A 21,115-nucleotide genomic window follows, 5' to 3' on the forward strand; every position below is an offset into this window, starting at 1 on the left:
TTTTATAGTACATATAAGACTTAAATACCGATCGATTCTGTTTGCAATACTCATATTTGATAATAATAATCATAAATAAATAACAATAAAGATGATAAATAAAATAAAACGCTTGGTTTTATTAAAAAATATCTTTATATTAATTGCAATTTCATCATTTCCACTTTTAACTAAAGTTGAAGTTTTACCGGAAATGACAACACATTAGCAAAATATATATAGTAAATTGAACGAAACGATCTAAACAACAGTATAAGTTTGGTATGACTATCAAAATTTGAAGATTAAACATGTTTTGTTTGAGTGAGCGGTAATACTGGCGAACCGGCTGGTCGCCAAAGGCGGCTGGTATTTCATAAAGCACAATTTTAAAAGAACAATACAATAGATAGAAGAATTTTCTGCTCATGTGCGAGGTGCAGACATCCAAAAACTATAAATTGTGTATAGAGTTATTGTAGTATATTTCAGATATCGGAAATCAAATTAATGAAATATTCCGATGAAAATATATGAATTGTATAGACATTAATATAAAAAATTACCTTAAAAAAAGGGACTCCAGGTGTTAGGACTCAGATTTGAACCAAAGGCCCGCAAAAAATGTGAAAAACAAGGGCAAGCATACCACCCCACTATACTTCCTCAAAGCGATTAAATGATATATAACTTCTTTTTTCAGGATATATCTCCGACTAATATTTCACGGTATATATACCTAAAAGCGCAATGCATTGGATAGAAGGACATCCATAAATTATTAATTTTGTGTAAAATATTTTGTAATATATTTCACATGTTTGAAATGAAATACTGTGATGAAATTATTTGAATTGCATATATACATTAATATAAAAAATAACTAAAAAAAAGACGAGAAACTCGGAGCATAGGTATTCAGATTCGAACCGATATGAATGTAAGTATTAAACGTTGAAATCTAGACTGTGAACATTTTTTTTTTATTTTTATTTTATGAGAAGAATTTATGGCTGTTTAAAATGTACATGTGAACTTGGTGTTTACATCCATATTAATTCCTTTCGATTCTTGGCTAAGGTTATATTACTTTACGTCTTTTTAGAATCAAATGCCATAAAAAGCAAAGCCCCAAATATTTTTAAATAAAAATCTCAGTATATTATAGATATAATAATGGTTCCAACTAATCGAAAACTTTTATGTTTATATTTTGCACATTTATGATTTTTGCTTTGACTTCCAGAATTTTTTCAGGTGTCGTCCTCGTCATCTGACCGCGGTTCAAAATGACGAGGTCCGTCCCAAAATAGCCTTAGTGTTGCTTCAAACGGGACGTTAATATAACTAACATAAACGTAACTAACCAGAATTTTGTATTGAAATTATTTTTCCCTTTATAAACTGATAAAATAGACTTTCAGTTTATAATTAGTTAGAACTTATTTATGCGATATTTTACAGTCTTATGAATTTTGCTTAAATGTTAATATATCTAGCAGTGAAAAGTAGAACACCTTCACCTTCATTTGCCAATTGGCAGCTGAAAGAAGTGAATCGAATTTTTATTGCAATGGAAAATCGAATTTCCCATAATATAAAATCCGAAGTAAAGAGTTTAAAGTCAGTGTGGTAAGATAAAAAATATGATTTCAAATAAATCATTACAATAAATATGTACATATTTAATAAATGATAGGCGATTTAATAAAAGAAGTAATAAAAGAATATTTAAATCATTTTTAAATTAATTTTAATATGGAAAATGAGCAATAGTAGTTCAATGAAACTTCAACCTAAACTGTACAATTTACATCCAATTAGTTCAAAGTTTTTAAAAATTCGATTCATTTTTTCCCCGACTCAAAATTTTATTCTCTTGCAATCACCAACTATAAAAAGAAAAATATGAAAGACTAAATAATTGTCAGTTTTCAAATCAAATTAGATTTATTTTAAAAATATATACATAAAAAATTAAAAAAAAAAATCAAAGAAAAATACGAATTCTCAAAATTTTATTATATTTCTCGAGCATAAACAGGTTTTAAATAATTTCACTAGTATGTACTATCATTACACTAGTGCAATGAATTCTAGTGATTTTGATTTAAAAGGAAACGAATAAAATAATTTCTGGAATAAGATAGAAACCAGCAACGAGAAATTCTTATGAATGTCTATTCTTCCCGCCCTCCAAGATTCGAATCGATTCGGTCTTCTTCAAACGGCTCACGCACAATCTTCGATTCAGTATACGAATTTGTAAGAGTAGTCTAGCAAATATCAAAATTCTATAAAAGCAATTATTTTTGACAAATGACAAAAATATTTAGTAAGTAAACACAAAATGAATGCAAAATACATACTTTATTTGCAAGTTTGTGCAAAAACAGATGCTTTTCAAGATTGTTACAGTATAAATGCATTTGAATTCAGAACATATATCAAAGTAAATCAGATACTGCATGCAATAAGTTTAACAAGAAATTTAAACAATTTAGTAATAAAAAAAGCATTTTACATAGGATGATAGTTTAGTTACGAATTCTATTACTATAATATATGTATATGTCTTAAAAATCACATACATGTAAAATAAATAGTATAGTGAATTTTTAATTGGATTGTCAACGAATTTTTCGATGTATCATTCAATTTAGAATAAGAAAAAATTAAATATTGAATTCAATGATTTAGAAAGAAATAATTGCATTTAATACTTTTTGTTTGTTTTTTCCAAATTTAATATTTAGAATTCTAAATAATCAGTTGCTAAATTTTTCATTTCATTATTGAAAAAGGTAATCAAAAAGCAGCACTTGATTATGAGACATTCATGACATGCATTCACCATTTTTCTCAAAAAATATCTTTTACTTTCTCGTATCTCCCGTAAATTTTCCGGTGTCTAATAATTTTAATTCATATTATACATGTGACAGCATCAAGTATTGATTGTTGTGATCAGACACACTGATCAAATGTTTTCTAAGAATTAAAGGATATTTTGATTAGATGGTTAAACAATTATATAAAAAATTATTCTTCGTTTGTAGGTAAACGAATAATTATGTGAAATGAAAAGCTGAAATGCATTTTGGATTCAAAATTTCTTACTTAAAACTGGTATTAATATCACTCTTTAATTTCAAATAGAGTACGTCCCGTTTGAAGCAACACTAGACGGTTGGTTTGAAAATCTTTGTAAATGGACGCAAAGAATATACAATTCCGATTTATTATATCTTTAGAAAAAATATCAACATATTTCTGAACAGCGGTAATCGGAATTATACTAAATGAATGGTCACAAGACTAATTTTTTACATTTTTATCCGAGAGCAGTTAAATGCTATGAATGTTACATCATTGTGATGTAGAGATTAAAGAAAAGAGAACTCAGTTTTAAATTACAATCGCAGTAGTAAAGAATTTTCAAAATGGAAAATATTTTTTAAATACTAACATAAAAGATTTTATCAAAAAGCGCATATCTTGTTTCATGTGCGCCAACATATAACTGTTATGATTGCAGTATTTATTAGAAATATATTCTAAATTAATTAAAACAGTATAGATAATGTTGAGAAAGTATTCCCCACCCCTCGCCTTTCTTGACAACAGTATAGTAACCAAACATAAGAATATATATTACACATTTTTAGCATACAAAAATGCATTTTAGGATTTGCTTTGTGGCAAAAAATTCTTATTGAAAATTTCGAGTTCAGACCAGTAAACTGAAATTAAAAATGCAAAAAGTTTTTTTTTTTATTTTGCTTAAGACCAGTACTTTAATGGTAAATTCTTGCAAAATACAAAATTCGATATAATAGCAGTAAACGTATAATTTTAAATTTCGTAATCAAAATAAATTCTTTAATTTGATGATTACGAAATGCATTATCGCAAAATGAAATTTCAGATATGAAAAAGGTAAGGAAACTGCTTTCGCAGTAATTGCTACTCGGTAAAAAGGAAGAAAAGAATTTTTATAAAATGTGTTGATAAGTTGTAAATGCAGACTCGAGGATTTTTCTGCTGAACGGTTAATCGGTTGACAACTTTAAAAACTGATTTAAAACCGTTTATTGACAGTTATTTTAAATAATCACATCAAGATGCATTCTCGGTAGTCAATTAACGACGATTTATATTTATTGTAAGAATTTATATACGACGATATACAAATTAGAATATTTTTAGAAATTTAGAATTTTTTTCGATGAGATTGTATCGTTGTTTAAAAGATTCATGTAAACTTGTAAAAAGCTCAACAATTCCTGGTTAAAGTCGTTGATTTTAATACAAATAAAGCATAATGGGGACAGTAAGAAGCAAAATTTCAGATTTTGTTTCGTAAAAAGTTCAATGCATCAGATGCAATTCCAATTCATTTAAAGCTTTTCTTTCTTTATCTTCAGATTTATAGCAATATTTTTCTTTTAATATACCGAAAAAATCGTTTTAAAAGTTCATAAGATTTAGCTCTCATTTATTTCAATATGTAATGTCCTAAGGTCATCGTCTAATAATTTGACTATTAACCTAGAGTAGAACATATTTATGCAATGAAATTTATCGAATCTGCAATTTGAGAGGAGAGAAAGTTTTATTATTGCAATAGAAATTCGATTAACCCACAACATACAAATTGGAGACAAAATCTAAAAACTAATACTGAGAGGCAAGATTTTAAATGAAAACGGAAGATAGTTTACATAGTTAAATTGCAACCCATTTGAATATAGTAAATAGGAAACATTCGATCCATTTCCAGATAGATGTTAACAGATTGCGTACAGGTCACAAGATTTCTCGATTTTAGCTGACAGAATGTTGGGGCAGGATCACGAGATATCCCTTTTCGTGTTTTTTGGCTAAATAATGCATAACCAACCATAGGCAAATATTTCACAAATTAAGGACCGCAAAGAAGTCTTAAGACATACGTCTGGGACAGCACGTTTTTGGGTAAACTTGTACTTTCTAAAATCACTAACTTTGTTATATATGAAGCAATAACAGACGGGATATGCTATACGAGGAATCTCTAGAGTGGTCCGAAACGGATGGGACGCAAAACACGAGAAAATTCGAGAAGTGTCGTTAAAACAAGATACTGCGGCAAATCGTGCCGAACACCATGCACAAGGAAATATGCTTTACCAAATAACACACAAAAGTATTATTCAAGTCTGCGAAATAAATATTTGTTAAAATGTAAAAAATCTTATAAATATATGTATGAAATACAGAGTAATATTTAAGATTTATATAAATATAATACAAAATGCAAATTAAAAATGTGCATATATGCATCCTTTTTGCTTACCAAGCATGCTTTCTAGACCGTCCTAATATGTGCAGGGCCCTGGAAGCGCCGTACGTAATGTGTTAATATACAAAATGAGCAAAGATAGCGAGATAAATTGCACAGTTCACATCTAGCTCTGTCAGTTTTTAAAATGCGAATGATTTTGTCCCGAATTTAAAAATCAAAACTTTTCAATTGTGATCGGGAAAGAACACGCAATGAGTAAAACTTACCTTGAAATTCGAATGACGATGAATTAGAATTCAAGACTTTAAAAATTCCAGTTAATCAACTTCTGTATTTCTAGAGAATGACCCGTTTCTAATATCTTATATTTATGTTCCATTATATTTGAATTGAAACAATACGATTTCAGGAACAGGATAGAAACTAATAATTAGTAATACATCTTATGAATTTCTAATTTTAATTAGAATATATTCAGTATTGTTTTAGAGGACTTGGATGCATGTACAAATTTAAGTTTGCGAACGTGTGAGAGGAATAGTTTCTAAGAAGTATTGTCATTATTGCATTTTACAAGCCCGCTCACGAAGTGGAAGTATTAAATTATTAAAGCAATTAGAAAGGAGACGAGGCTATTTGGTAATTAAATACAAAATAGAATTCAAAATACACACTTTATTTGCATATTTAATATACAAAGAAATACAATTTACAATATTATTACAACATAACAAGTAGAACATAAATGAATGGAATTGAGAATTCGGTATACTCAACAAAATAAATTCGCTTTTTTTACTTTATGTAATAAGCATATGAAGAAAGTCAGTTTTTAAAGTGATTGATTTTAAAGCATTGATTTAACATAAAATTGATATACTTGAGTTTAAAAATTTAATGGAAGCACCGATTCTTAAAACAAAATTAAAGAAAATTAACATAATTTATTGTATACGGATAGAATTAATTTCAGTGGAAATTCATAAAACTTATTCTGATTTCTATTACACATTAAAAAGTGACAATTTGATATTTTATTAAATAATTTAAAAATGTTTTTAGAAGATCTATTGTTTTTTTAAAAGTCAAAGTCTCGTATTACTGAAGGAAAAAAAAAAGACAGTACTATAACATTCGTCGCATCCATTCGCTTTTTCTCAAGAAATCCGATATTTTATTGCATTAGGTTAGATTTAGAAATTTAAATTCCTTCTAATCATGAAAAAGCGTCATTTTTTCCTATAGGCATATTGATCACCATGGTGATCAGACACAGTGATCAAATGCTTTCTAAGAATCAAAGGATACTTTGATTGGCTGGCCGGCCGAACCAATCAAAGTATCCTTTATCAGCGGATGTACACATTTGCATCAAAATTAAAAACCGAATTAAGGTATATAGGACTCAAGATTTAGTATTTTAAATTTACTATTCATCTTACTATAAATACATTTTAAAAAAATAAGCTAGTAATAGTTAACAAGAATAAAATCTTGAATTAAAACGCAGCTGCAAATGGATGCAACGAATAGATGATTAATTTTAATATACCTTCTCAAACTACGGTAAAATTTCAGAAATATTAAAGTTAAATTTAAATTTAAATTAATGAGTATCGATACCATGTACTATTAAATTTGGATTTAGGAATCATTAATACTATAAATTTTATGTCATTTTCGGATGTAAAACTTAACGAGGAGCAAAAAAAAAAGAAAAAAAAACTATTTTAAAATTACAGTTCCAACCATCAAACAAATTTAAAATTCAAGCATAAAATATAATTTTCAAAGCATAGAACCATTTCATGTGCAAAAACTCCAAGTTGCAGCTTAGCAATATATATTTAAAATATTTTCAGAGATTTCGGGGCCAACTACCGAAAATTAGCATAAAACATTTTTCCCTAATTAAGACCAGTATTTCAAAAAAGAATGTTCAGATAATTACGAGTTGCAAAATCCCTTCATATTAGAACTATACACAGATAATTATAGCAAATATATTCAGATATTTGATCACTTATTTCATCATCATCATTATAATATTAAGTTACTTTCTAGAAATCGACAATAATGAAATTAGTTACGAGATCATTAACATTCAGTACAAAATAAAAACAAATGACTACCATTTTTATAAAATTGTAGATAAATTGAGAAGTATATTACAAGCCCTTATGCTGATGTGAAGAAACTACAATGAATCGTTTCATAACAATAAAATTCAATTTTTCAAATTGTGTTACAGTAAGCGGTGATGAAAAGCAATCGTAACAAATCACCTCATAACATAAAGATGGATTATCCGTTGACAATAAGGGAGGAATGCATATGCAAATTTTTATTTCAAAAATTCGTTCTGTGGCAGTAAATTTTTAGTTTTGTTGGAAATTTGACTTATTTGATTTTCCTAGAAATCATCTATTACATTTTAATTTATCTACATGAAACATGTTTATCGATATCGATTGTCTCAGAATAGCTTGTTTCTCAAAGTACAAAGCAAGCACTACGTTTAAAGAAAATGAATGCAAACCAATATTTTAGTCGTTTTAAGTAGATATATGAAAATTTCAAACAATTTAGATGAAATATCGATTGATATGCCAAACATTTGTTTTGAATGATAATTACATGCACTTCAAGCTTTCCCAATTTTAAAAAAATATCCCCAAAAATGTAAGATTCATTGTCATAGCCTTAAAATGGGATCATGAAATACTTCAAAGATATATTGATATTTTCAAATAATTTGCCATTACATTAGTAATCACAATTTCACCACTATGCAAACTGATGATTTTTGATAGAAAATATACATTTTGGATTTGGTGTAACATTTATAATTTTACTAACCAACTACATTTGTCCGGAAATCAACATTTTAACTGTAGTGGCTCCGAATTCTAGTTTGCACTTGATAGAAGCTTCAGATACTGCATGTTGTGGCAGGATCACTTCGAACAAAACAAGTCAACATCTGAATCGGAATAGATTAGATCTGAAAAACAAGAAACCATTCAATGGCAGAATATACATGACAGTTTTACTCTTTAAATATGCATTGATAATTACAAACGAAGCTTATGATTTCACTATTAATAGAAGCGAGAATAGAAATCCTACTTCAAATGTAGATTTAAGTTTACCAATGGCTGATCTTTTGAAAATGAAACTTTATAGTGATTTATAGATTTTAAAATAATTAACTAAACAAGATCTTTCAGAAGCTGTGCATATATGTATTCTCTAAGGATCAGAAGTGGAGCAAATAATGCTCAAATAGCATTAGCACAGTAGCCGCAGTTATTGGTTAGACTTCAGAATACCATATGTTATTTTGCCCTTTTCTAGAAACTGTCATAGAATCATTTAAACTGTCTCGGAACGAACGAATGAGTGCATAATGGAGAAAGAAACAAGGCTTGAAGCTTCGTTTGACAAACATGGACGTTTTCTTTCTTAAGGTTACAACCGAAGTTTTCTGGATTATCATTTAAATACTTTAAAAGGAAATGAAATTGGTGACCTTACTGATATTAGTATGTACCAGTTACTTCGATTAACAAAATATTGAAAATTATATGCATTTTAAATAAAAATTACAATGAATTTAGAGCGTTCCAAAAAATGAGTTTACTGGAGGTTGAAAGTGAGACGAAAAAAAATTACATGGAAACATCTTTTGCTCATCTGTCACAGGCGTATGTTTGAAAAAGTTTCTGTCCATGCAATATTTCCTTAGTATACACCATGAAGAAAGCCTTACCTAGGCCGATTACTTCGACAATTACGTTTAGAAGTTGATATCGTGAAATAAGTATATCAACTCTTTTCTTAGGTAAAACTACTGTAGATATTTCAATAATTATTTCCAGGAAATTATGGTTTATTTATCTTTAACTGCCACCGATATACTTTCTGGAGAAACCAAATAAAATGGTTATCGAGTGTCTCTCTGTGGTAGTTTTATTGTTATAATTCAGAAACTTACCATGCCTTTGAATTCCATGTACTTCGAACTCATCTGAAGGGAATATCCTCCCCGTATAAAGAACTGCTTTCTAGTGAAGACGTTTTTGGACCTTGAAAAGCGTATTATCGATGGTGATGACATACTTTTTAACCGGAAAAGTAGCATCAACGGCCATGAGTTGTCTGACAGAAGAATACCTAAAACAAATAGAAGTACATTGTTATGGTTCTCATTCGATAATCCAAGCCAATGATTGGAAATCATTTGATGGTGTGACAATTCGCACAACTTACCGATATTACTTCAATGACGTTCTTTCCAGGACATCTAGATACCTACTACACATATGTAGATACTTTATGGCTGGAACTGAAAGGGCATTCATTTAACTTAATAAATTTGGTCATTCTAGAAAGTTTACCACAAGCCATGCAGAGACAACAGAATTACCTAGAAGCATTTTTGTCCTGCGTAGATGCTGGAATCTAGTTTCAAACGGTTCCTGGCCATGGAGTATTTCCCTCATAACGAGGGTCACTGGGTGATTCCATTCTAAGACGTTCAATTACTTTGAATCCTATACTCAGAAACGCGTATGACAGGCGTTTGAATTCCGGTAATTCATTATGGTAAGTAGCCAATAGGGCTGCATCTGTTTCAATAAATATTTTAAGATAATTATGTTTCGCATCTCTTTGCAGCCTCCAGTAATTTAATTTCTAGATGAACCAATTAATGGTTTTCAAATTCCATGCCGTTTTGTTAATATAAATAGCGAACTTACTGCGCCCTTGAATTGTCTCATCACCTTCAACATCACCTGTAAGGAATACTTCCTCGCATCCAGCATATTTGGGGTGGACAATCAAGTGCATGGAACAGAAAGCAACACTACTGGTGGTTGACGTAGTGCCTTTATCAAGCAAAATGACATGGATATAGGCCATGTTGTACTGTCTGTCAATGCCTAGTGAAAAAAAATGTGTACATTTTTACAGTTATAATTACCATAGATATAATCACATGATTATATCCAACATTCATCACGATATGATAATTATAAATATCGTAACTCACCGATATTACTTCTGTACGAAAGAAAAAATTTCGTGGCCATCCAGATAGCTGCCATCCATATTTTCGTCAAGAGAAAAGGCGGTCGCTTTGCTTACAGGAGTTGGCCACTGTTTCAAGCGAACAGCATAAAAAGTGTTCTTTGCAGTGAACAGCTCCAACAACGGCAGGCGATTTTGTTAAATTGATGACTTCTATGACGTATTTCACTGATGAGTGAAAAGGCCAGTGAATTCAACAGAAACTTTCTAGTATTACAGATATTTGATTTAAACGTTTCCCACTGGATAGTCTTACACAAAAGACTTGTCAAATTTGCATTAAACATTCTGTTCATTTATAGAAGAGGGCACAAGAGAGCAACTGCCACTGTTTCCTCTGTCATATTAGACTGTACCATGTAAAATCCACATGATTATAGCATTTTCGTCGCTTAGAAACTACTCGAGTGGAATATTCAAAGATTATGAATATTTCTTCCACATTAAATGTGCAGATTTTAATGCATTTTAGAAAGTTTCCAATAGATAAAAACATTTGAGCGGGCAACTGTTAGTAATTTTTAAATTTTAAAAGGGAATGGACTACAGAGATTATTCCTCTTTTGTTTTTCTTTACAATAAACAAATTTGATTTCAGAAAAAACATCTTTGCCTTAACTCATTTCATATTTTTAAGTGTTATGAAGATAATTTTTTTATATACTTAAGTATAAAATGCAATACGAAATTTATCTGAATAATTTCAAGTAAGTTCAAAATAGCTTAATTTAGTACGATTTTTTTTTATCTCAAATGCTTAGTAGCTTAATTCAATTCTATTTCTGAAAGGTTTTTCCTAGCCTTATTCTAACCGATTACTGCCTTTAATTCATTCATTTTGATTCGAAGACAATTGCAATTCCTTCACATGAAGCTATTCAAACTTCCATTTCCGAATTGCGATATAGAACAAACTAAGTTATTTCTAGATAACTGAAGAGTAAGAATTCGTCTTCTTTATTCAGTAAAAATTATATGTATCACATTAGGATGTATAAATATTAGACACCGAATTGAACTAGGTATTTTTAATGAGATTCCAAATTGTTACATCAACTAGAGGAATAGTTAATGTACAGAAAGCCAAAAAAGAACGAGGCAGATTGGAGATTTTAATTCCAAAACCGGGAGAAAAAGTTCGTTTCAAGTACGAAATGTCAAATAATTGAGCCTCGGATACGGAGCTAATACTGCTTTTGATGGCAAAAACAGCTAATTGGAATTTGAAAGAAAATGGCAGCTTTTAATTACATTGAGATATTGATTCCCAATAAGCCGTCACTCACTCCAATCCCCCCTAAATGAGAATAAATGAATATTATTCAGAGAAATTGGATATTTTAAAAGTTCTATTAAATTAATATTTTAATTTAAGTATAATTACGAGTATAAATTTTTCTTTTTATCGGATTCCGTCATAGCAAAACTTTGGGTTTTCCGGGATTTATGTCACTGAAATATCAAATTTAATCTTAATATGAATTTTAATCTACTCTGCTCATTGGAAAGTTTGCATTAATATGGTATCCGCCAATTTTTTTCCCCTTACTATAAAGGAGATACTTCAGTTATTGATTAAAGTCATTACAAGTTATAATTGCTGACTTAAGCAAAGAGTTACTTATTAAAGATTATCTATTAATTAATTGTTCTATGTTTCCTCTGGTTTGAGATTCAAGGGAGGGAGAAACTCAGCATGAATATTTAGTAATGTATCCATCCGAAAAAATATAACTACCTATTGATGGGATTTAAATACAAGATAATTTAAAATTACGAATTAAATTCTTACATATTAAACCTCGTTCACTTCAATTTCCTAAACATTTTTCAATAATTTTCTTACTTCAAAACGTTTTAAACTCGCCGCTTGTATTATATTATATTCCTAATTCCTATTAAAATATTGGCCACGAAGGTGAAACTAAGCCACCCCAAATGATTAGAAGTATCAAATCCTTGCACAGTACGCAAATGCCACAACTCACACATACACAACCCACACCGTCACCCCTAAAACCACAACTCACACATACACAACCCACACCGTCACCCCTAAAACCACAACTCACACATACACAACCCACACCGTCACCCCTAAAACCACAACTCACACATACACAACCCACACCTCCAACGCCACCCCTAAAACCACAACTCGCACATACACAACCCACACCTCCAACGCCACCCAGAGACCCACAACTCGCACATACACAACCCACACCTCCAACGCCACCCAGAGACCCACAACTCACACATACACAACCCACACCTCCAACGCCACCCAGAGACCCACAACTCACACATACACAACCCACACCTCCAACGCCACCCAGAGACCCACAACTCACACATACACAACCCACACCTCCAACGCCACCCAGAGACCCACACTTTCACATACACAACCCACACCTCCAACGCCACCCAGAGACCCACACTTTCACATACACAACCCACACCTCCAACGCCACCCAGAGACCCACACTTTCACATACACAACCCACACCTCCAACGCCACCCAGAGACCCACACTTTCACATACACAACCCACACCTCCAACGCCACCCAGAGACCCACACTTTCACATACACAACCCACACCTCCAACGCCACCCAGAGACCCACACTTTCACATACACAACCCACACCTCCAACGCCACCCAGAGACCCACACTTTCACATACACAACCCACACCTCCAACGCCACCCAGAGACCCACACTTTCACATACACAACCCACACCTCCAACGCCACCCAGAGACCCACACTTTCACATACACAACCCACACCTCCAACGCCACCCAGAGACCCACACTTTCACAAACATAACCCACACCTCCAACGCCACCCCGATACTCAAACTTTTACACCTTACCCACGCAGCCAGTTCCACTTGGAGTTTCTGATGTTCGCAAATATTATCTACATAACCCAAACCATGATACAGTCAACAATTGTCTCTCAACCCCCGCTAACACTTCCAATTCCCCATTTTCAACATTGCGTAACAATACGCGATAACTCGACGAGTTAGCCATGAAGGCAATCGTTTCTTTTCCCATAAACCCATGGCGAAATAATTTATCACGTATTCATATTGGCTATTTCCACACTCCCCTATGCCATCACTTCATTCACGGCCTAATGTGACCTTGCACTGTTTCGACTAAATACATGACGACTCCCAAAACGAAATATTAATTCCATTCCGTACATCACGCCCATGCTTAAGATGAGACGCGATGTCATTCACAATGCACATTACTTCTCAATATTCTCATTTACATAATGCATTTTAACCTCAGAATAAAATGCACGTCAGTACCCCCGTTGCGTCCAGCCATGCATCGCGGAAACGACTTTTTTGAAATTAACACAAACCTAATTTTAAAAATACTAAACCCGGCGAATTTATGCTAGTTATGATGAGCGAAACGGTGAATTAAAGCAGGAAAACAGATTAAATAAGACGTGCGGTTTGCTCAAAAGCATTATTCTAAATTCCATGCAAATATTACCTATATTCTGCACTGCTTTCATCGATTCATGATTTTAAACATCATTTTCCTCAAAATTCGGTATGAAACTGTCAAAAATGGACATCTAGTAATTTTCGATCATGTCTCGAAATAATTCGATTCATTACAATCAAAATATATTAAGAATTAAACTTTCGATAAAATGCCATCTGTATAGAATACATGAAATGATTCTTAAGTTTAAAAATAGATATTTGTAAGTATAAATCTGGAGTTAGACGTACTGCATTACCACTAATGTTTTCCTTGCATTTCTTCAGCTTACTGTTTCAAATTTGCAATCTCAATATAAGATTTTTGTATTTCTTATATTAGATGGATACAAAACTAAATGTAATTTCCCAAATTTTAATTAATTAATTTTAAGACTTCATTTAATATGACTCGCTTCACGCCGAAAACGTTAAAATAAACCTCCACTGAAATTTTATAATACATTTCATGTAATAACATGCGGGAGAATTTGCGATTTGATTAAATAAAGGTAAAGCAATAAGAATAGCATTATGGGAAGGATGCAAACAAAATGCATGACTACCAACTACGCTTATACAATTTAGATTTACTATATTAATATAAACCTACACGAATAACGAAATAAGTAGGAATTGACCAATGACACAAACTTCTAATAAAAGGCAATTTAAAGATTTTTTTATGTATAACTTGGATTGGACAACTGAAGAAAACCTAAATATAAGCAAATTCTTTCAAAAAGCAACAGAATGTTTAAGATAACGATCGGGAATTTAAGTGTGCACTATAGGTTCCACTTATGAATCAGCGACTAGCACTTTTCACGTTTTTAAAATGTAAAAATCCTTACACTTTTAACATGAATTACAAAATAACGCATTTAACTCCTATAAAAAGGCTAGTGACATTAGAATTTCAATAATTTTTGTATTCCCCTGCCATCACATAGAACAGAAATTCGATTTATCACTCATTCATTTAAAAAAATTAGGTCATTCTGAAAACTACTCAAAGTCTTTTATTTAACATTTTCATCATCCAGAAAAATTCTTTTCATCGTGCACAAATTTATCTCGATCTGTCTGATTGTATTCAGCACTTAGTCACTTCTCTATAGTATATCTAGGAAATTCCATAACCAATAGAGCAGAAAACTAGTACGCCTTGGTGTTTGGAATTTTAATATTTGAACAAACAATTTATTCCTTTTCTTATAAAACCTTGTTTTCGACAAAAATTCTTCGACACGAACAAATATCAACTATAAGATTTTTATTCTCAACATCCAGATGCGGCTCTTGATTAAGTAGTTAAACTTGTTTTAACAATAAAAGTCTCCTTTTTAAGAATTTAATTTTTACTACACAATCCGAGATTTGCTATATCACAATTCTTAAGCAGAAGTTCGAATAACAGCATGTAATCACCGAAACTAACCTTTTATCGTACTGAAAGAAGTGGAAGCTGTATTATGAAGAAACCAAAGGAATTGTCAACAAGTTCAATGAAACATTTGATATTAGTTAGAAATATCTCGACACGAAACTGTATAGGGAGTTAAATGAAAGATTTTGGACAATCAATATTTAGAATAGAGCTGATCTCCAAATTATCAATCATGAAAATTATTGGAATAATTGAATTGTAGTTTGAGTATTTTGGAAAATTCACCTAAACGATTTTAATGCATATCGTATCGGAAAGATATTCAACTTTTATTTTTAATTCAATGGGATTGCATTTATTGCCTGGTTATTCATGATTTGCGATCTATTACTCATCTTTGAAAAGGGATTCGATTGCTTCGTATGCCAAATTGTCTTTTGTGTTTTAAAAATGTTTTGAGCGATTTGTAAAAACCTTGGAAGGCATTAAAATCCAATCCTCGAGTATTCTGAAAGAGTGGAAAAGAAATATATAATCTCCGAATTTTCCACACAAGTAACCGCTAAGAGGCTAGGATGCCACAATTATGTAGACATACCTGGTTAGTCCAATAGAGTGGGAAAATCCAAAAGAAAATATAGTCCTCCGTCATCCAAGCATGGTGTGGTGTGATTATTAAGATCAGGCGCTCTCCTCAAACCTACTTGAAACCCAGTGTTGGATATTTAATCCAGAAATTGGAAGAATGACACTTGGAGCGAAGATAGTTTCAGTATAGACAGCATACGGACGCAAATGTCGCTTTGGAATCTAAATTCTTTGTGAAACGAGCTGAAAGAGAAATTGTGGTTATTTTTATCTCTAATTATAAATAATTATATAAAGAAATGCCTTTTTCATTTCTTTTCGAAGTGGAAGACATCTTGTATCTTACAGATTTGTATAGACAAGTGTTTCGTTCTACAAGTATATTGCATTCCGAATAAGATTCCCTCAGCGAATTATGCTCGTTAAACATGGTTCCATTGTATCTCAATCTAAACCTAAATCAATGTTAAAATTTTTAAAACAATTCTACAGGAGTCTTTATATAGACTTGAAATCAATGGCAAACATAACAGAATGAATGAACAATGTTTTTATAACAAAAAACAGCTTTGGCTAAGCTGCGCCATACAATGATACACCATCTGCATCGTAAACGTAATAGCATATCAGACAAATATATGAACGTGTCGTTGCATAACAGAACATATAAGCTTACTCAACATTCCAAGACGTGTTAAAGCCTTCTGCTATTATTAACATTCGGATAAGAAAAGGAGAATACCTTATTCAGCTTGCATTGACATAACAAAAAAGATTATCAAACAAATACGTTTTACGTTTCTTAACACTGGCATGGTTTTCCAAGGGCTTTTGCCTTGATGAGTTTATTATACAATAAATATATGTTGGAATATTTACAATAGGTGGTATATAACCATATTTTTATTAGTTTATTTCATTAGAATTACCAATAATCCCAGTGGCTTTGAAAGTGTTTGCAAAATGTTTTGATAATGAAACATTAATTTCTCCCAGTAAAAGCCTGCTAAGAAAACCACGCCAAAAAACTATAATTGTGCTACGATTTTGCAAAATGTGTTATCAAAGCAACAAGCAAAGTTAAAACGTTCTGCATGAAAAATTCAAAGCAAGAAGGAGCAATTGAAAAAACTGTGGACCCAAATTTCAATATAAACAGAGTTACTTTTATATGCTTCATACTGTATTAGTTTCTTCCACACCATTGTAGCAAAAATGATAAAAGTTTTTAAGTATTGACATTTGTTCAAATGATGCATTTCAAAAATTTCGGCTCGTCATCACAGATAGTCCAATAACATTCGAAGTTCTATTAAAAGCATTAATATGGTTGCTAGAAATAGACCCGAAATTCATGTCCTGTATTACTAAATTTCAAGAAATTTTCCTATTTTTGGGTTAGTTGATTTTCTTTATATTACACAGTGCAAAGATTCTCATTACACAAGGAATGCAACGCTCTTCGGACATATCTTTGGACCTAAAGCTATCAAATTTGGCAAACAGCGACGTCTGGAGGAGTGTCATTCACCGAAAAAAATTCACTTTTTCGAAATTTTAGCTTTTTAATTAAAAAATTAAACTCATTGCAAAATTTCATTTCTAGTAATAGATAATTTTCCTCTACAATTCTGGAACATACAACAAAGAAACCAATTTTCTAAGAATTTAAAAGTCAACTTTTCACTGATACCAATTTTATTTCTATGCATTTAGTTTTCGGCAGATTTAATTTTAAAAAATAGTGACAACACTTATAACTTGAATAAAATTCCATTTGTTTAGTTGCCTATTTCAATAGCATGCTTTAGCTAATGTAAAGCTGTAATTTTAAAGAGTGAAATTTTATACATTAATTCCAAAATACAACTTCTATTTCTAATAAAGAACAAAGATTCAGACTTTTAATTTTCCTACAAATCGAACGACTGTAAACTTCCTTTCCAGAGAGCACTGCCTAATGAAACTAGCACTAGACCAAGACGATTGAAGCCTAAAATGCTATGCTATTACGAAATAAAAATGCAACGTCATTTTTTCTCCAAGTTTAATATTAATAGTGATACATAATAAATAGTTTTACATTCATTTCAAAAGACAATCTGGAATGGAATTTTCTGCTAATAATAAACACAAAAATTTCCATTATAAAGAGAAGGTAAAACAATTCTGAAAATTAAAAATATGTTCTCAAATATGAAAATTAAATCGTCAAATCTAAGAAGAATTTTTTAACATATAAATTATAAAATATTAAAGATAAGCTTCTTCGGAAAAAAAAATTATAAACTAATATTTCAGTATAACAATTCTTTGCATCTTCAAGAGATAAAAACAAATCTACTAATCTTCCATTAATATATTTACGCATACTAAAAAAAAAAAAAAAAAACGCAACTTACCCATTATTATTCAACTCTGTATCAATGATGAGCAATTCTTGAAAAGGTGAAACTAAAGACATGGAGAACCCATTCACAAGAAACAATGATAGTTAATAAAATGTATAGAGTTAAGCTATATTCAAGACAACTACATAGTTCATAATATTTTGTAAAGGAAACCTAACGTGGAGTGCAAGCAATAGTAATAGGAAAACCGATTAATCATTTGAGTTTTTATAGATTCACCAGAATCTAGAAACTTCTTATAATTTTTTCTCTTCTTCCAAAGATTTGTACTCAGCAAATCACCTTAAGAAAAGATTAGAAATTTTTTTACCCAAATTCGAACCCGAAATAATTATTGGGATAAATTGAGAAATAAATCTGCTGACTTTCATAAAAAATTAGCCTGTCATTCAGCAAATATCAGTGATTACTTAATATGTTATAAGCGGTGTTTTCATGTAAGGAACAACAAAAAGTGATGGCTCCATTTCATAGGCGTCAGTGCAGGCACACCATGATATTGATTGGCTCCTAATCCAAACTAATCCTAGCTGAAATAATATGTAGTCTTCGTTCTAGTTTGACTTCTTTTTTCGTCTCCTTAAAATGGATAGCCAGGTATGACCCCGACTTTCAAAATCAGAGATTTGTAAACTGAATCTTTATTCTAAAAATGGTGTAAAAAAGGTAAAAACGTAAAAAGTTTTTAAAAAAAGGTGTACAACTCTAAATCCTTTTTTGAATGGTCCTGAAGAATGGGACCCACATATGATTCATAGAGCAAAAAAAATGGGAAATTCCTCACATAACGTTAGTAAAATTACTAGTTTAAAATTACATACAGAACTTTTACAAATCTAACGGAGAATTTCTGGCCACGCAATACATAAAAGCAATAACTCTTTTCTACACATTATAAATACATTCAAAGCTCGAGCTCAGAAAAGTTAATCTTTTTTCTACATTCTTCAAAATGTATGAATTACAGATGAAAACCAAAGAATTCTTTATAAATTATTTTTAAAAAAATTTTCAAAGATAAACTACTTCTTTATGAAATGTCTGAACACTCCGCTGGAAATTGAATTATACATCAAAATGGTAACAGATAAAAATTCACTTTCTCTCCATGCGCAGTATGGAAAGAGTTAAAAACATAAATCAAAATGGATACAATTTATTTTTGAAAACTATTTAAAAAGCAGTTGCCTGTGTTGTGTGTAAGTTAACAATTGAGCCAAAAATATAAAGAACTTTTCTTAACACATCCAAAGGAGCCACTCAACCTTCTCAAAATGTCATTTGCATCACCGATCCCACGGCTGACCTTTAACCTTATACTTAATACACGGCTGACCTTTAACCTTTGTTAGGTCCTCCCGCTGGTGTGGTGTGGAGAGGGGGTGCCAGCTCAGGTGTCGTCCTTGTCATCTGACCGCGGTTCAAAATGACGAGGTCCGTCCCGAAATAGCCCTAGTGTTGCTTCAAACGGGACGTTAATATAACTAAACTAAACTAACTTAACCTTTGTTATCCATTTGCAGATATAAACCTAACTGAATGGCCGTATTCGGACGTTTCAACGATTTTCTGAGCGGTCCAATCGATTTTCCATTTGAATTTTAAAACAGATATTTAATATTTATAAACATATTTTTTAATATCGATAGATTAAACTTTATGATTCTTTATACATCTCCATGTGTGTCTGCCATGGTAAGGCTTTATTTGTGGCACATGAACTACCTTTTCTGTTTTCCAATGGGCAACCCGGGACGTAATCAACTTTTTACTTTTCATTCGATAATTTTCGCGTAACTTTATAAGGTCCAAAATATTTCTTTAACAATTTTTCAGATAAACCTACTTTTCTAATCGGTTTGAGAATCCATAATAGGTCCTCTGGTGCATAAGCTACTAGTCAATGTTTTGCATCCTATCTCACTATCTCTCTCCTGTCTTTCAAAAGGGCAAAGACGAAAAATTTACCGAACTACTTTTGCTTTGCAAATTAAATGGCTGCATAATGAGTTTTCTAATGATACCCTGAGTCATTTTTGCTTCGTACTAATATATATGAGAGATAAAAAAGTGTGAATCCCGTCGTTTCTCGATACGCGAAAGATAAAATGGCATCCTAAACTCTCTGATTAACATCGACATGAATCGATAATATATCGGAGTGCGTTTTATTTCAGTTTGCATTTTATGGTGTTGGTTGAAGTGGCTGATTCTCTACACTGCACATCCATAAAAATTGGCCACTGCCTTTGAAAGAAACATAGTATCTCGATCTGATATAACACTTGGGAATCCCCATTTCATTTGAATAGCCACCAAAAACAACTTCAGATGCTTTTGCGCTAGGGAGGTGCTTTCGCAATTGCGTATCGAATCAAATAATCCATGCAAACTGCAAATCACTTATTTAACTGCAAAGAGTTTGGGAAACGAAGAAATCAATTCCAGCTGGATCACAGGCCGCTTCTGCCGGTGGAAAGGATCTCAGGTGATCCGATGGAAACGGATTCTCTTCTGATTTCTACTCTTCTACGGATTCTACTCTTCTACGTCTGATTTTCTTTAAGATAGCTAAGAAATCGTCGAACAGTTCGATATAAGAAAGATTAATAAAACCGTCATCTTATTCTATCTAACATTTTAGCAATCCCTAAATGACCCCCTGTATGAGCATTATGAAAATGATGGAGAATATATATATATATATATATATATATATATATATATATATATATATATATATATATATATATATATATATATATATACAGGGTGTTCATTAATTATTGTTGGGGTTTCCGTACCTCATAACTTTCGAATAAAAAATATTACGCAAAAACCAATTACGTA

At 31.4% G+C, this 21,115-nt stretch overlaps 1 protein-coding gene across 4 annotated transcripts; it reads right to left on the bottom strand.

The window, feature by feature from the left end:
* Window positions 1-6,042: 6,042 nt before the first annotated feature.
* Window positions 6,043-18,442, bottom strand: LOC129972831 (uncharacterized). Of its 4 annotated transcripts, XM_056087115.1 has the most exons (6): window positions 18,257-18,442; window positions 15,865-16,097; window positions 10,323-10,528; window positions 10,030-10,212; window positions 9,264-9,442; window positions 6,043-8,270 (listed from the first exon to the last, which is right to left on the bottom strand). In XM_056087115.1, the coding sequence occupies exons 3-6, from the start codon at window positions 10,375-10,377 to the stop codon at window positions 8,265-8,267; spliced, it is 423 nt and encodes a 140-aa protein (XP_055943090.1). In that variant the 5' UTR covers window positions 10,378-10,528; window positions 15,865-16,097; window positions 18,257-18,442; the 3' UTR covers window positions 6,043-8,264. The 4 variants fall into 4 exon arrangements, 2 of the variants coding, with proteins under 2 accessions (XP_055943090.1, XP_055943092.1); XR_008784902.1 differs by lacking the exons at window positions 15,865-16,097; window positions 18,257-18,442 and adding an exon at window positions 9,539-9,897 and having other exon boundaries at window positions 10,323-11,508; XR_008784901.1 differs by lacking the exons at window positions 15,865-16,097; window positions 18,257-18,442 and having other exon boundaries at window positions 9,539-10,212; window positions 10,323-11,508.
* Window positions 18,443-21,115: the final 2,673 nt, after the last annotated feature.

The sequence above is a fragment of the Argiope bruennichi genome, chromosome 6, assembly GCF_947563725.1.
Source record: "Argiope bruennichi chromosome 6, qqArgBrue1.1, whole genome shotgun sequence".
Classification (NCBI taxonomy): domain Eukaryota; kingdom Metazoa; phylum Arthropoda; class Arachnida; order Araneae; family Araneidae; genus Argiope; species Argiope bruennichi.